At 33.4% G+C, this 17304-nt stretch overlaps 1 protein-coding gene across 1 annotated transcript in view; it reads right to left on the reverse strand.

Annotated features, from left to right (window-relative positions):
• Ncapd3 (non-SMC condensin II complex subunit D3) overlaps window positions 1-17304 on the reverse strand; it is a 61691-nt gene that overhangs the window by 34670 nt on the left and 9717 nt on the right. The window contains exons 4-16 of the mRNA XM_026394682.2: window positions 15378-15562; window positions 14606-14776; window positions 14442-14503; window positions 13975-14062; window positions 11252-11382; window positions 9742-9814; window positions 8879-9004; window positions 8497-8749; window positions 7859-7915; window positions 7535-7621; window positions 3072-3145; window positions 2432-2566; window positions 1508-1728 (exon numbers count right to left, since the gene is read on the reverse strand). Of these exons, the coding sequence (XP_026250467.1) occupies window positions 1508-1728; window positions 2432-2566; window positions 3072-3145; window positions 7535-7621; window positions 7859-7915; window positions 8497-8749; window positions 8879-9004; window positions 9742-9814; window positions 11252-11382; window positions 13975-14062; window positions 14442-14503; window positions 14606-14776; window positions 15378-15562 (1663 nt within the window). The remainder of the gene's footprint in view (window positions 1-1507; window positions 1729-2431; window positions 2567-3071; window positions 3146-7534; window positions 7622-7858; window positions 7916-8496; window positions 8750-8878; window positions 9005-9741; window positions 9815-11251; window positions 11383-13974; window positions 14063-14441; window positions 14504-14605; window positions 14777-15377; window positions 15563-17304) is intronic.

Raw genomic sequence — 17304 nt, forward strand, 5'->3', positions numbered from 1 at the left:
TTGCAATGACCACTCTGGAAAATTCTAGCAGTTTTAATTTAAAGATGAATACAAACATTATTTATTTAACAATAAATTTCCTACATATATACCCAATAGATGTGTATATGAAGATATGTATATGAATGTTCACAACATAAATTTGATTGTGTTTCAGTCACAAATATCACACTTATGTGTATTTGTGTGTGTGTGTCCAGGAATTAAAATGAATGATTGACATAATAATCTGAATGACTTTTACATTATGCTGAATGAAAGGAACTAGACTCACAAGAGACATACCACAGAATTCCATTTATATAAAGTTCAAGAATAAAGCAAAGTAATATGTGGTGTTAAAATCACAAGAGTAGCTCCCCCTAAGAAAGAGAGAAGGAGGCTGGCTGGCAGGAGATTGAGGGTACTTCTTGGGCCCAACAATGGTCTATTTCTAGACCTAGATAGTAGTTACATGGGTATATTTTCTTTGTAAAATGGTTTGTTTAATTTTCTATGTACCTCTATGTATATACTGAGACATAAAATGTTGAAAAAAAAGAAAAAAAATGTAATAAACCTCCCAAAAGCGTCTCTTGAGCTATCATAGACTTCTTTTTGTGTTTATGTGAAAAACTGATTCTACTTTTAATCATTTTACCGTGAAATTTTACTACATTGGGTGTGCATAATAATATAGCCCTACAACAACAACAACAACAAAAATCAGCTGATTCTATTGCTGGTTAAATCCCTCCCTTCTAGGAAACCTCAGTAAAGCCACCTAGTTGGTAGTGAGAAAATATTTACTGAATGAATGTTTTTTTAGTCATAAAGAATAAAATAGAATAAAAAGAATAAATAAAAAAATAGAACAAAAGAGAATAAAAAGAGACCTTATGCAATTCAACTGGCTGCTCTTGCAAATGAGGAAATCAAGGCCCTGAAAGAAGTAGTAATTTGCCACGGTCACAGAGTGGTATTTTATGATACTCAATTCTATTACTCTTTCTATTGTATTATTCTTCCATAACTATATGTAAAAAGTAGGGAAATATTCGTGGAATGATAAAGAAATACAAGAAAAAGAAAAAAGCAACCAAGATAGCTCACACACAAATCAATTATAAGATGACTACAATACAGATTAAAATGTATCATTATGCATGCACCCTTAACAAAATGTTCACTATATGTAGTATAAGCTCAATAAATATTATCAAATGGAAAAAGTATTGCAATGTCCACCAATCCAATAAAGTGTTACAAAAAGTTTAATTTGTAAGTCATTTTTCATAATAACCAGTATTAGGGAAAGGTACTAATATGATGCATCCATCAATGCTATGTAACAGATATTTAAATACCAGATCAAATTGAAAAGGAGACAGAGGGGAACAAAGAAAGCAATCAAATGTGACACAAAAACAGTCACCACAAAAATGCCAAAATACTTGCAATAAAAAAATTTATTATTAAAAAGTCATATAGCCTTCTATGAGAAGCAAAAATCATATAGTTAACATACCTTAGTTCCTGGCTTTCTGTAGTGAGGAGGGCAAGAAGTGACCATGCGAGTACCTGGTTGTCATCCTCCCCATGAAATTTACTGTGATGCTTAATATTCTGCAACAGGAGCTGGTCCAGGCACTCCAGGGCCTTTTCCTGCACAGTGCTTTCACAGTCCATCACCACCGGGATGACCCCCATCAGCCAGGCTTTCTGGATCAGGACACATCTAGGTTGGGTCTAAGGATTAAAAAATTATATATTAGAAAGTCTGATGCTATTAAAAGTCTAAAAGTTCAATCTCCAGCTTATTATAAACTAGTACATACTGATATTTTAAACTTATTTTATCCCAAGGAATAATTAAATACTGATAGAAAAAGTAAAAATATGGATTTCTTAAAGACTTCTCTCATGAAATAAAGAAATAAATATGGTTTTAAACTTCTGAATAGCCAATTAGTTGGCAGAAGCAAATTATAGAATTAATGGACCTGTTTTTAACAGTATCATTTACATACATCTTAATTGACAAAAATTAATCTTGGCCTCTAGCTTAACCAAATTCATCCTGAGAAACTCTTTTTTCCTATCTGAGATTTAAAATGAATTCAAGAAAATGCATTAACATTCAGCAGTAATTCCTAATTATATTTAATAGGAAGCACAGTCTATCATATATAATTGTAAGACTGAAAGATTATCTCTTTTACACTATACAGTAGTTTCTACCAAGTCAACTATACACTAGAAACAGGCCATTATTATGTAGAATCACTGTTTTTTATTTGTTGCTGTTGTTTGTTTGTTTTGTGCTGGGGATTGAGCCCAGGGGTTTTGAACATGAAAAATATATGCTCTACCACTAAGCTATACCTCCAGCACTAGAATTACTTTTAATGTAAAATACCATGCATTAGATACATAATGCTTTGCCTCTCACCATAAGAAGTTCAGTAAGAGATTGTAGGGCCTGCTTCCGGACAGATACTGCGGGGTCCCGACAGAGGTCCTGTAGAGTCAACAAGTCCTCCTCCATACCCAAGATGTCAGAGTGTTTCAAAATATTCACTAATACCTGAAGGCACATAAACAATAAGAAGTGATGATTATAGCTCAAGTATAGAAAAACCAAAGACAAGGGATACTTAAAAAATGTGATTCTTAACATTTTGAGAGTCATGTATCAATCCATCCCTGTTCCCTACAGCATCGCAACTTTTCAATCTGATGAAAGCTAAGGCCCCTCTCCAGACAAAAATTTTTATATTTATAAAATTTTTTAAAATTTCCATCAATTTTACAAACCTATGGAAATTCATCCACGGTTCCCAGATTAAGAATCTAAACAAAACAAATTATAGATACAAATTTGTGATTTTTCAAAAAGCTAACAACCAATAAAAAAGCTTAAAAGCAGATAATTCTTCTGTACAATTAATCTATAACAGAACTAGGGTCAACTATGAAAAGTCAAGTTAAGTAATAAATATGGCCTTGAAGTTTTAAAAATATTGCTTTGTATTTCCAAGTTTTTAGTGCTTACAAAGAGTATTTTTTTAAAGGCATAGAAAAATCTCCACCTGAACCGCAGACTTCCTGACATTTGTCTTCTCGTCCCTGATTCTCTTTCTCAACATTGCCATAACACATCTTTCTGTTGAGGAAACATCAAAAATTATTCCTGAAAAACACAGGATGCTATCTAACATTTCACCACCCAATAATGAGAAAATACGCTCCTCCTAAAAACTCTCTCAATTAGCTTATGGAACTTACCTCTAAAAATTATTTAGCTTTTCTATTTTGTTTAACTGTAAACAGGGTTCTCTAACCCATAGGGTTATTTTAAAAAATTCAATGAGATAATATATAACAGTCACTTTAAACTTTCCACACTTAAATTGCTAAAGGTGCCAAAGAACTTTTTATAATGTGAATTATAATTTTTAATGAGTTAGAAATTTAAATTGAGAATTATAAAAACATTTAAAATGCTTTGTTTTGTTTTGTTAAACCCAGGGGCACTTTACCACTGAGCTACATTCCCAGCCCTTTTTATTTTTAAATTTTGAGACAGGGTCTTGCTAAATTGCCTTGAACTTACAATCCTCCTGCCTCAGACTTCTGAATTGCTGGGATTACAGGGGTGAGCCACCGTGCCTGGACTTTAAAATTTGTTTCAAAATAGTAAGACATGCACTTTTAAAATGAAAAATAACTCTTATTTTCCAAAATAAAACAAAGACAAAAAAAATGAAAAGAGTGGCAATGTTTTACATTTTTGTAAAGTCTTTAATGTTTGGTTTAATAAAAGCCAGCTGGATTTGCACTTCTGTTTGTCATGATTTCACACATCTCAGGACCTCAGGAAAACTCCAATTTACACTTGCAATCATGGTGTGGAAAGTCAATGATGTCTTGATATTATTATGAACAAAGTATTCATTTCAAGGCCCCCTGGAAGAGGCTTAGGAAAAGGCTTAGTTATTCCTCAGGACCCCCAAACCACACTTTGGGAACTGCAGATATATAAGAAGGCACCTTAGAAAATAAAATATAGAATTACATACTTCTAGAAAGGTATAAACTACAAAAGTGACTTAAAAAATAGAAAATTTGAATATACCTATAACAAGGAAAGAGACTGAACTGGTCATCAAAAAATTTCATACTGCACATATACAAAAGCTAAGAAACAGATGGTTTTACTGTAGAATTCTACCAAATTATAAAAATGAACACAAATCTTTCACAAGTTATTCAAAAGGTAAAAGAGAAGAACATACTTTCCTACCTCATACTAGGACAGTACTGCTATGACAGCAAAACAGACAAAGACTTCTCAAGAAAACAAGGGATTAGTATCCCTTATAAAAAGAAACACTAAAATTCTAAACAAAATACTGGAAATCAAATCCATCAGGATAAAAAAGTATCATACACCATTCTTGGGATTTGTGCAAGGAATGAAATATTGATTCTATGTGTGAAAATCTAATGACATAAAAGTGATAGTGACAGAATAAAGGACAAAACTACACAATCATCTTGATAGATGCAGAAAAGGCATTTGCAAAACCTAAACACTTTTTATTATAAAAATGTTCAACAAATTTGGAATAGAAAGAAACTTCCTCATACTGATTATCCCGGGGGAAGGGAGGAAGAAAACATTGCTAGCATCATATTCAATGGTGAAGACCAAAAGCTTTCCTCAAATACAGGGAAAAACCAAGATGTCTATGCTTCCTTTCTCTATGAAACACTGTACTATGGAGTTTACTTACAGCAAATAGGTAAGAAAAAGAAACAAAAGGCAACGAGTTTAGAAAGGAAGAAGCAAAACTATCACTATTCATAGGTGACTTGATGTTCTATATTGAAAATCCTAAGAATATATACACACATACATACACACGCACACACACACAAATATTAGAGCTAGTAACAAGGTAAGCATATTGCAGGATACAATATCAATAATCAAAAAATCATTTGTAAAAACAATGAACAATTTAAAATAAAAAGAGCAATTTTATTTATAATAGCAACAAAAAGAGCAAAATACATGGAATTAAATTTAAAGAGTTGCTCAAATGAAAACAACAACAACAAAAATACTGAAACAAACTAAAGACCCAAACAATGAGAAATCCAATCTTCAAGAAATAGGGGACTTATCACAGTAAGATGGCAATAGTCCCAAGTGATCTACAGATCAATCCCTTTGAAAATATAATATGGCATGTTTTGTAGAAAATGAAAATTGATCCTAAATTTTGTATAGAAATATGAGGGACCCTAATTATCAATTTTGAAAAAGAACAAATATGGAGAACTTATACTTTCTGATTTCAAGAATTATTATTGAAGGAAATCAGCACCTTAATGACTCTTGAAACAAAAATTTTTGAGGTAAAGGCAATCAAGAAGCATTAAACAAGCCGGGCACAATGGTGTACCCCTCTAATCCCAGCGGCTTAAAAGGCTGAGGCAGGAGGATCAAGAGTTCAAAGCTAGCCTCAGCAACAGTGAGGCGCTAAGCAACTTAGTGAGACCATGTCTCTAAATAAAATACAAAATAGATTGTGAGTAAATCTTTGGGGATGTGGCTTAGTAGTTGAGTGCCCCTGAGTTCAATCCCCAGTTCAAAAAAAACAGAGGAAAACCTTTCTTTATCCTTTCTGTTTTCTGTACAAAGAAAGGATATAAACTTTCTTCTACTGGAGACAACTCTGGATTTTTATAGTCCAAAGGCAGCACCAAAGGAATCTGCAAACAAACCTAAAACTGCACCCCCCCACTGTATTTTCCCACAAATTAATTGCTTGTTATTGAAGGGGTGAGGTAAGTAGAGTTTAAGCCACTGCTTTGAGTTACTTCCCATTAAGATTTCTCAGTTTCTCATCAATCTATCTTTTGTTTCATGGATTCATTCCAACTGAAAACTCATGAGGGTTGAGGAAAATATTAATTTTCCTCTTCTGCACTATAATACAACAGTAATTAATGAAAGGTGGTACTGGCATGCAAACAGATATTAGATCAATGGTATAATATTGAGTACAGGAATAAACTCACACATATCTGATCAACTTATTTTTGACAAAGTTGCCAATAACATCATCTTTCAAACAAGTAGGACTATGTCAACTGGATACTTACATGCAAAGAATGAACCAATATCATCACACATGCAAAAATTAATTCAAAATTGATCAAAGACCTAATTATGAGAACTAAAATTATGAAACTCTTAGGAGTAAGTAAATCTTTACGACTTTGATTAGGTAATTTTTTTTTTTTTTTTAGCTGTGACATGCAAAGCACAAGAAAAAATAAATAAATTTAATTTAAAAATTAAATGTTTTGTGCCTCAAATAACACTATGAAGAAAGTGAAAATACAACCCACAGAAAAGAACATTCAAAAATCAAATATTTGACTTAGTTACGGTGGTGATACATTCCTGTAATCCTAGTAACTTAGGAGGCTAATGCGGGAGGATTGTAAAATCAACAGTCTCAGCAATCTAGCAAGATTCTGTCTCAAAATAAAACATGAAAAGGGCTAGGGACATAGCTCAGTGGTAAAGCACCCTGGGTTTCACATATTACTCACTGCAATTATGGTATAGCTATTACAAAAAGTTACGGTTCCTCAAAATGTCAAACATAGCTACAGCATGACCCAGCAGTTCCACTTCAGTGTGTGTCTACACTAATAGAAGAATGTTCATAGCATTTGTGTAATTCTACATCATGTACAACCAGAAGATGAGAAGTTATACACCATTTACGTATGAAGTGTCAAAATGTATTCTACTGTCATATATAACTAACTAATTAGAACAAAAAAAAAATGTAAAAAATTTTAAAAAATGTTCACAGCACAATAACATATTAATTGGATTCTGGAATGACAAAAGAAACAGGATCAGGTATTGTTTTGTCTTTCCCCCTTCTTTGTGGTGACCTTTCCCCAAACACAAATGTAATCTCTATTGAACATTCCCTAGTAACTAGTTCTTTTTTTGACCAGCAATCCCAAGAGTTTGTAACATTTTTTTCAGGGGCAGGTGAGCGGGGGATGGAGGTTTACCCCAGATGTCAGGGGCACTCAACTACTGAGCCCCAGCCCCAGCTCTATTTTGTATTTTATTTAGAGACAGGTCTCACTGAGTTGCTTAGCACCTTGTTTTTCCCGAGGCTGGCTTTGAACTTATGATCCTCCTGACTCAGCATCCCAAAATGTTGGGATTTCAGGCGTGTGTCACAACACAACACTCTATTTTAATAAGAAATTAAAATATTTGCTAATGTTCTCTGTAGTGTTACAGTACACTGGGGCTTAGTACATGATAACTAGGAAATACTTTATTCTACATCTTAAAGTGAAATACAGTATAGTACAAAGGCATCAATTAAGGATAAAATAGAGATTATTTTACTTTTAAGCAAGTGTCTTAATTCTTAAGAGTAAATAAGAAAAAAATTAAAAATTTTTAGTACTATCCATTTGATAATGATAAAATCTGACATACCTCTAGATCCAACTTCACCACTATTGTTTATGTCCAACTCCCCTGAGGGTTCAGAAGGGTTAATTGTCTGTCTCTGGTAGGAAAAAGCTAGGGAAAAAAAAAAATACACTAGTTAAGGAAAAAATCTGTTACATTTTTAATAGTATCAGCAAGACATGTTCCTCACTTAAGTTACTAAGTTATTACTGAAATGAACTTCTTTGATACAAAGAAGCAAAGTACAACATTAAAACAGGTAAATATGGTGGCAGAAAAAAATATTTCAAATGTTTAGCAAGTCTTTAAAAACAATTATTAATATTTAAAAATATATTGATATATTACCTGATGAATTTCTCAGTAAGGTACCAGTATGAGTCCCTAGTTGTGAAACTATCGGACCTAAAAATAAGCAGATACATAACAGGGAAAAAGTGTCATGAACCCTGAGTAAGAATCCATAGAGGAATCAAATGCAAGATAATCAGACCTAAAGACAAAGCAATGTATTCTAAATAGCTGACAATTGATAATGTTTCCTAGAAGGGAACATATGGCCCTATAATGCAATGCCCCACACCACAAAGTAACTGGAAAGGCAGACAACAACTTTACCTCTAAAATATGAATATATGACATTCTTTACAAAGAACTTTAAAATTAATCAGGCTTCCCTATTTTAAAAGTCATTTGAAGCTGGAGGTACAGAAAAGTAGCAGAGCATATGCCTAGCAAGTGCAAGGCCCTAGATTCCATTCCCAACACCCCTACCCCCAAATATACTCAAAATGATTTATGAGAGCGAAATTTAATCATATCAGATCCATTATTTTTGCCATAACAAAGAATGATCATTTTGCAGTCCATTTCTTGATTCTTTTTTTTTCCCCCTTTTTAATGGTGCTTTGGTTTGAAGCCAGGGCCTTGAACATGTTAGGCATATACTCTACCACTGAGATATGCCCTCAGCCTCTCCTACTTACTGTTAATGAGGAGCTCCAATACACTCTCTGATGCATTGCTAATGGACAACTCCAAACAATGTGCAAAGCTGGACAGTGCTTTGCTACGGACAGTAGGTGCCTTGTCTAAACAACGATCAAACATAATTTCTTGCACCAAGAATTTGTGCTTAAGGAACTTCTGATGCTCCAAGGAGAGAGTGCCATCTATCTCTCTTTCAGGCAGCTCTAAGAGAGCCAAGACAACATCAAGAGTAAAAACCCGATGTGGGATCTGGTAAAGTAAAATCATAAGAATTACCATCAGTAGGAGAACCAAAGAAACCCTTCTTTATTCAGATCTGGCTGTCATTAGAGGTTTGCAGAGTCAGAACCCAGGATTTCATGCAGACATATTGCCTACCTTAGAACTTCGTGAGTATTTGTAAAGCCAGGCAATGAATGTAGCATAATCTGAAGAAGGAAGTTTACTGAGCAGCTGAACCAGGGACTGAGCTGCAGAAGTACGATACTCTGATTTATCTATCACCTGAAACACAGAAAGAGAAAAGTTGTCTAGCTAATAACCTCCTATAGGACAAGTGAAACACATGTTGTAATACAAGTTGAACATTAGTGAGAATAGCTAGTTGAATAATCTTTAAGTGTTAGGTAAATGACTTATAAATTTTAGGTTTCAGGCCCATTTGAAAATTAAACCATAAATCCTCTCTCTAGGAAAATGCAAATACAAATTTAGTATACAATTTAAGAGTCTATAGATCTCCAGGGCCCATAGAGTTCAAACTAAGAACATTTGTCAAAACAGTCACATAAATTTAAGATACTCATGGAAATGAACATTGACTTGCCAGTGGATAATATTAGAGAATTACTGTTTTGTTTAGGTTATGTTTTAAAATGCTTATACTACGGAGTATACATGTGAAATATTATGAGTGAAAAGATATGATGGAATTTACTCCAAAAATATGTTGGGGAGAAATAAACAAATAACACAAAATTGGTAAAAATGGGTTTTGTTTTATTTGGTGGATTATCATACAACTCTGTTTCTGTGTTTAATATTTTCTAAAATATAAAGCTTATTTTTTTGAAAAAAAAAACAAAAAACCACTGTTTTGGAAAACATCAAGTATTAAATAAACTACTCATTCCCAAGAACAAATACAGGCACACACTTCCTAATAGTTATGTACTTACATATTATTATAATATTACTATTATTACTATTACTTTTGCTACTAGTAGTAATGCAAATGATACCTTGGCACAGATGTGCTGCAATAAAATACGAAGGACTGGAAATATACTTTCTTTTAGTTCATCCACAAGTGAGCTATTTAAAAGAAAACATACCAACTGCTTATAATATGCCTCTTTTTCAAAACATAATAGTTATTTCCCTTGACTCTGTCCTCAAAAATTATTAGAAATCCCAAATATTAAAAACAATCCTATACATTATCTACTCCCATATTATAAGAACTATTTCAGTAAAATAAAGAATAAAGATATATCTTAAGGAAATGTATATACTATATATATTTAACATATATACACTTTATAAATAAATATATATATATATATATATATATATATATATATTCTTTTTTTAAAAAAATTATATATATTATATCAGCACAAAACTGTCAAGGACTTCCTATGCAGTGATTAAGAGAGCTGCTGCTGAGAAGCTGAACTGTCACGGAAGAGTAAAAAATAAAATCTTCATAAAACTCTTTTGACTAATTATTAAATTTCATATTAAGATGTAAAATATATCCTATATCCTTTTAGGGTAAATATAAGAACAGACTAAGACACAGTACCACCTTGTGGCAGCTAAATGAAATGCTGATACTTTAATGCAATTGTAACATTACTTCTTCAAAAGAAATTACTGTAATGCCCAGACTTGATCCACTTTTAGCATTAAGTTTATTTGTACTATTATGAGTATTATTATAACTAGAAACATGATGAACTGTAAAAACTATCAAATCTAAAGTGACAGTGCTTCCTTTTAAAACAGTTGTTTAATATTTACATAAGTCCTTAGTGAGGGACATTTGCTCAGTGACCAGATACCATCTACATACCACATCTCCAACCACACCACACACCTGTAGGTATGTAAAACTTTCATGTGCACATACCACTTCTCTTCTGCATTTCCATGCTATAATAGAAATAAGGAAGGAAGGAAAAAAAAGCCAAGGACACAGCAAACATATCTTTCCCAATAAAGTTAATGATGGAATTTTTAAGCAGAGTTGAGTGATTTGTGGGAGGAAAAGTAGTCTTTCAATTTTTGCTAAGGAAGTAAAAGCAATTTACTTTTTTCCTTCAGGAATTATCTTCTGTAGGAAGAGGGGAATAGAAAAATTAGAAGAAAAAGGGGAAAATGGAAGAAGAACAAAAGCAAAAAGACTAGAAACAGAAATGAAGAAGGAGTCCAACTTCCTTTTCTGTTGCAGAGGTGAACACAAGCAAAAATGATAGAAAATGAGGCAACTGTCCTTTCTTAGCAATTGATCTCATGGATGACTGGAATTAACCTAGAGGATGGCTCTGACCCAAGATTATAGGTTGTCTATCTCAAAATGCAGAGGCAGTGATAAAGACCACAAGAACCAAATTATTTTGACTCATAAAACTACCACTGGGATACATATTCCAACTCCATAAAAAATGTCAGAAATTATGTTAGTGCAGGGCCCAGGTAACTGAGGGAATGTGATAAGAGTAAAAATTCAACATTTGTGTGCTTCACCTGATAAACTGGATTGCTTGGTTTCTACGATTAATGACTTGTGACGTAATAGTAAGGGGGGCACGATGGGATCCTTTTACTTCTAACATCAATATTACATTTAGCATTTGATGGAAAATGCTACCAATAACCTAGAAGAGAAAAGAAAAGTCAATTTAAGATATAAGAGAGTCCATGAGCCTCAAAAGTAGTATATAGACTATAGTAAACCATTTTGAGCCATCTAAAAAGAGGCTGAGTTAAAAGAATTTCTGGCTAAACACTGGGGATATATTTCTTAGGTAATTAGCTATTCAATAAATGAACAATGTAAATACTTTGAAAGAACTGCTTTAAGTTAACAATAAGAACTTGTTCTAGTTTCTCTCCCCATTCCCTGCATATTATAACCCAGAATTTAGGGCAAGAGGAGAACTGCCAATTATAAATAGTAAACAATACTATTAAAATCCCCTCATTAAAAAGTGGGGAGAGAATACCTTATACTTATATTTCACTTGAAGTTTACAAAGCACCTTCCAAGATATCATTGCATATAATTTTTTCACCTGGCAAATAAAACATTTACTTACTGCAAAACTAAGTATGTGGTAGGTGTTGCATTAAGCCCTTTCATATATATAACTAGACTTTACTGTATTTAGTTTTAAGCTTCTCAACAACTCCATGAGGTAAGCAGGACAATGTATAGTTTCCACTTTACAGATAACAAAAGAAACTCCAAAGGTGGGTTGTCCCAGGACAAGTAATTAAAGATCAGGCTAAAACCAAGTTGCCTAACCTCAAGTCAATATTATCACAATTTAAAAGACACACCATTTGTAGAGATACAGTGGACCTAAAAGGATGCATTTCCTATTTATTTTATCTTTTAAAATGTTAAAAAGGGCATGAAAATTAAAAATACTTCTGTGAATTACATCTACAGTTAAATTTCAAAGAAATGACATATAATAAGTTAAAGGTCTCTAAATAATAATAATTTAAAGGTCTCTAAATAGACATTTTGCTCAGTGTTTGGCATGCTTAATTTCATTTAATCCTATGACAAACCTCAAGCTTTCACAAGGTTGAGTAACTCATACAAGGATATGTAGTTAATAAGTAGTGGAGTCAGAATTTGAACACAGATAGGTAGAACCCCAAGTGCTCCCCAAAATGTTTTTACCCACCACATACTGCCTCTGTAAGTTAACCATATGATAGCCACTAAAAGTCACAGGACTTAGAACAGAAAACTGGGTGGGGGAGGGGGAGGTGTGATAGATCAAAGTCCTGTGACTTAATGATTACCCTAACTATGATGCTTATTGGCAAAAATACTGAGGTAATTTAGGGGGCGGAATACAGATATCATTACGAACTCCTATAAAATTTCTGTAGAATATCAATTAAAATAATACAAATAATAAGAGATATACTGGGCACACATGAATTGACAAGGGAAACTTGAAAATTCTGTCTATTCTTTTTAAAACAATTTGATGAATATTTCTGTACTAGTAACTGTGCAGCAGTTTATCTGTTCTTCCTACTTAATTCACACCAGAACCATTTGTTTTTGTCTGAAACCTTTCCCGAAGCTATCAAATATATTGGATATAAACTTGACAATGAAACTGGACAGCAAACAGAAATAGTGCTAGTTTTTATCTTACAAGTAATAGAAGTTCTTGCAAATGATCTAGTAAATTAAAATGGTATTGCAGCAGTTGACCATTATTCACAGAGGATATATACCAAGACCCCCTGGTGGATGCCTGAAACTGTTTAATATTAAACCCTATACTGTATACTAGGTTTTTTCCTATGTGTATATACCTATGATAAAGTTTAGCTTATAAATTAGGCATATTAAGAGAATTAACAAGAACACTTCACAATAAAATAGAACAATTACAACATATATAAATATATAATAAAAGTTATGTGAATGTAGTGTCTTTCTCTAAGTATCTTAATAAAGCCAGACATAGTGGTGCAGACCTGCAATCCTAACAACTCAGGAGGATGACTGCAGGGCCATCACAAGTTAGAGGTCAGCCTTCACAACTTAGTTAGATTTAAGACATTCAGCAAAAAAGTATCATTTTCAACTTTAGCTTAGGAGTGAGCAACATTGTTGAATTAGAAAAAACAGTATTTCCTTATCTGGCTATGACAGAGTAACTGATTTTATACTTGCCCTCCTACTATCGTGAACAACTGTAAAACTGACCCAAAATGTCTGAAAATTTTTGGTTGTTGGGGATGTAGCTCGGTGTTACAGTGCCCCTGGGTTCAATCCCCAGTACCACACACACACAAAGAAATCTTATTGTGCCATACTCACCATGCTCATCCTTCTTCTTCCCTGCAATTGACTATAGGAACCTGAAATCTTGGGAAGTGAAACCAGGATTTTTTTCTTTGGTGGTATTGAGAATTGAACCAAGGGCCATGCACTCAGCCACTGAGTGCTTGTACTGGGGACTGAACCCAAGGGTGTTCTACTACTGAGCTATATCCCCAGCACTTTTTAAAATTTTATTTTAGACAGGGTTTCCATAAGTTGCCCAGACTGGCCTCAAACCCATTATCCTCTGGCATCAGCCTACCTTGTAGCTGGGATTATAGGCATGTGCCATCACATCCAGCTATCAATTTTTTTAACACCTTTCCATTATGTGATTTGCCTTCTTTCAATACAACTAGTAGCTAAATTAAATCCTTCTCTCCTTTACCTTATCTCCTTCTCCATGAATTGGGGAACACAGCAAATACAATCCACAATAAGCCAGTTCTGGAATGTACTTTGCTTGGTTAAGGTTTCTAAAGAAAAAAGGCAAAACAATGGTTAAAAGACAAGATTTCACTAGGAATATTCCTTGACCCTATAAGCCTTGTTTTATTAGTATTTTTTATTTTATTTATTTATTTATTTATTTATTTATTTATTTATTTATTTGAGATATAGTCTTACTCTGTTGTGCTGACTTTGAACTCCTGGAGTCAAGCAATCCTCCTGCCTCAGCCTTTTATGTAGCTGGGACTAGAGGTGTGTACTCTCTCAGGGCTCATCTATAATTAGTATTTAAATGAATAAGTTCCACCCATACTCCAATTAGAATAAAATAGCACCTATACTTCTGTTGGATCAAAATTATTATACAATATTTAAATTGTAGCACTGAAAGATTCAATGGCTCACCTGGCTTGTGAAACATTAAATTCATGAAGAACTGGCTCAAAATTAGTTAATGTGACAAAGACCTGGAAGAGAAATACCAAGGAAAGGTGTAATTTTTCTTACTCTACAAATTATCAGTTATGATCTATACCTTTCAAATTAAAATTATTTGGATTTTGACTTGCCTCTATACAAGTCTGTACACACTGTGGCTTTTCTTTGAGGGAAAACTTGGGCAGAAGTCTTAAAAAATTCTTCAAAAGTTGAAAGATGGCATTTCGAATTTGAGAAAGGTCCCGGGCAGAATAATAAATATTCTCTTCATCATCTTCTTCTTCTTCTATGATTTCATCTATCTGGATTAGCAAAAAATGTATAAGTGACTGTTTAGTAATGCCTAATACTTTGTCCCATGCCTTTCACTTTATCCAAATCAAGGCCAGCTAAACTCCAGGCAGTAGCTGAGTTGCTGATGTGATGTGACTTTGATCAGGTCTCCATGGTCAAGCAGTAATCACTGAACTGGATGACTACTATGGGAGTTTCTTACCTCTCTATTTTTTGTCAATGAAAAATCTTGTGTTTCTAAGATGTTTTGATGTCAGTAAATGCTACCATCCTATTCTGTCATATAAGAATTTGGAAATCATGCTATTTTATTTTCATGAACATGAGTCCTCGGGATACTTCAACCACCCTCTCTAATGACAGCAAGATAATGCAAAAATTATACCAGTTAGCACGCTGCCAAGCACACTTGGGAATAAGCCTATGGAAAGATGATGATGAGGGTAAAAGATGACAAGTCAGAAACATGACTTCAGTACTATACAAAGCCTAAGAGGCAACCTCAACTCATAGAGGATAGCAGATGAGAGTTTAAGATCTTTTGGTTATAACCATGATGAAAATCTTGTTTTTGTATAAATACATTTTATTATTCCACTTACTTCTTACCTCAGTATCCTCTTTCCTGAGTGGCTTTCCTCTTTTTCTGTTCCCCCTTGGATTAGCCTGAGAGCTCTTAGGTTGCTCTTTCTTTCTTTTTCGATTCAAGTTAGATTCCTGAGGCCAGCTCTTCTTTAGAATCTGAATGCACTTGTCAAACATTACTGGGTGAAATACTTGATTGGCTACACTACCTAGTCATAAAGAATAAAGAATATGGTGTGAACATACTATGTATACAACCAGAGATATGAAAAATTGTGCTCTATATATGTAATAAAAAATGTAATGCATTCCGTGGTTATATATAAATTTTTAAAAATAAAGAATAAGCAACTTACATATAATTATCTTGAGATACATCTATAACAACAGATGATAAAGTTAAAAAAGTAAAATATAGGCTTTTCATTAACTGTAAATAATAATCATCCTTTGGCAAAAAAAAGGATCATTTTTAACTTCAGCCTGTTGGGTAAGCAATAGTGTTGAATTAGAAATAACAGTATTCCTTCATCTGGCTATGACAGAATAATTGATTTTATACTTGCCCACCTACCATAAACAATATAAAACCAGACCAAAATGTCAATAACTATTTTAAGGCACCAGGAAACTAGTGGCATAAGGAAAGCAATCCTTAGGAAAAGGGAAACAAAGGTAAATCCTGAAATTGGCTCAGTTTTATTTCTACAAGTAATTTCTGGACAACAGGAAAGAAATGATAAATCTATACAGATTATGATGGTGTTTCTAAATTGAGAAATGAGAGTCAGAAAGACAGGGCTAGCTAGAATTTATAAGGAAGAGTACATTAAAAAATAAAACTCTAGAAATCTGCATAGGGCTAAATGTAAGATATGCACATGTCAGGTAAAACTTCATTATGGTTGGCTAAAAAAAAACAACTTTCCAAGGCACCAGAAGAGGAATTATTTTCACAACTCACATAGGATTGAGAAGTTTGAACTCTATAGCCAGCCTGAGTGGAGACCTTGATAGAACTCTGAAGCAATCAGATACATCTTAATAGTAGGGCTAAACTAGATGTTGAGTAAAGGCTGCTTTATTACCTGTCATCATAAAGGATTTTTAAAAGCTTCCATAGAATCAAGTTACTCTACCAAAAGTTGTCTATCAAGACATACGTAAATCCAGACATTCAACAACCTAATCTTTGTCTACCATCCAATAAAAAAATTACTAAGTATGCTAAACAAGGAAAGTGTATCCCATGAGATGAAACAGAAACTAGTCAACAGAAACAGTCCAAGAATAACAGGGATAATGGAGCTACCTGACAACAACTTTAGAGCAGATATTATAAATAAGCTCAAGAATTAGGGCTGGGAATACAGCCCAGTGGTACAGCATGTGCTTAACGAGACCACGGGTTCAGTCCCCAGCACTGAAAAAGGAAAAACAAAAAACAGGTTTAAGATTTAAATGTAGATATTAGAATAATTAAGAGAGAAATGAATCAAATGGAATTTCCTTGATCTGGAAAAGAAACTTTCACCAGATGCACTGGATGCTTTTAATAGTCGATTAGACATTACAAAAATAAAAATAAGCAAACTTAAAGTAGAAATATAGAAATTAAAAAAGATTAATAAAGACTGGGTAACCTATGGAAGAATATCAGTCTACCATGAGTCCCAGAAAAAAGGAAGCTAAGAAAACATCTGAAGAAATGTAACTGAAAAATTCCTAATTTGTTGAAAACTATAAATACAAAGATCCAATAAACTTAATGAACTCAATCATGATAAATACAAAGGAAATTATAATGAAGCATATCTAATCAGACTGCTGAAACAGAAAATCTTACAAGTAATCAAACACCCTCCCCTACTCCTTGCAAAAAAGACACAAAGCATATAGAGGAACTATGTTAAAAATCATAGATGTGCAGTCACAGTGGCACACACCTGTG

The sequence above is a fragment of the Urocitellus parryii genome, chromosome 4 (assembly GCF_045843805.1).
Source record: "Urocitellus parryii isolate mUroPar1 chromosome 4, mUroPar1.hap1, whole genome shotgun sequence".
Classification (NCBI taxonomy): Eukaryota; Metazoa; Chordata; class Mammalia; order Rodentia; family Sciuridae; genus Urocitellus; species Urocitellus parryii.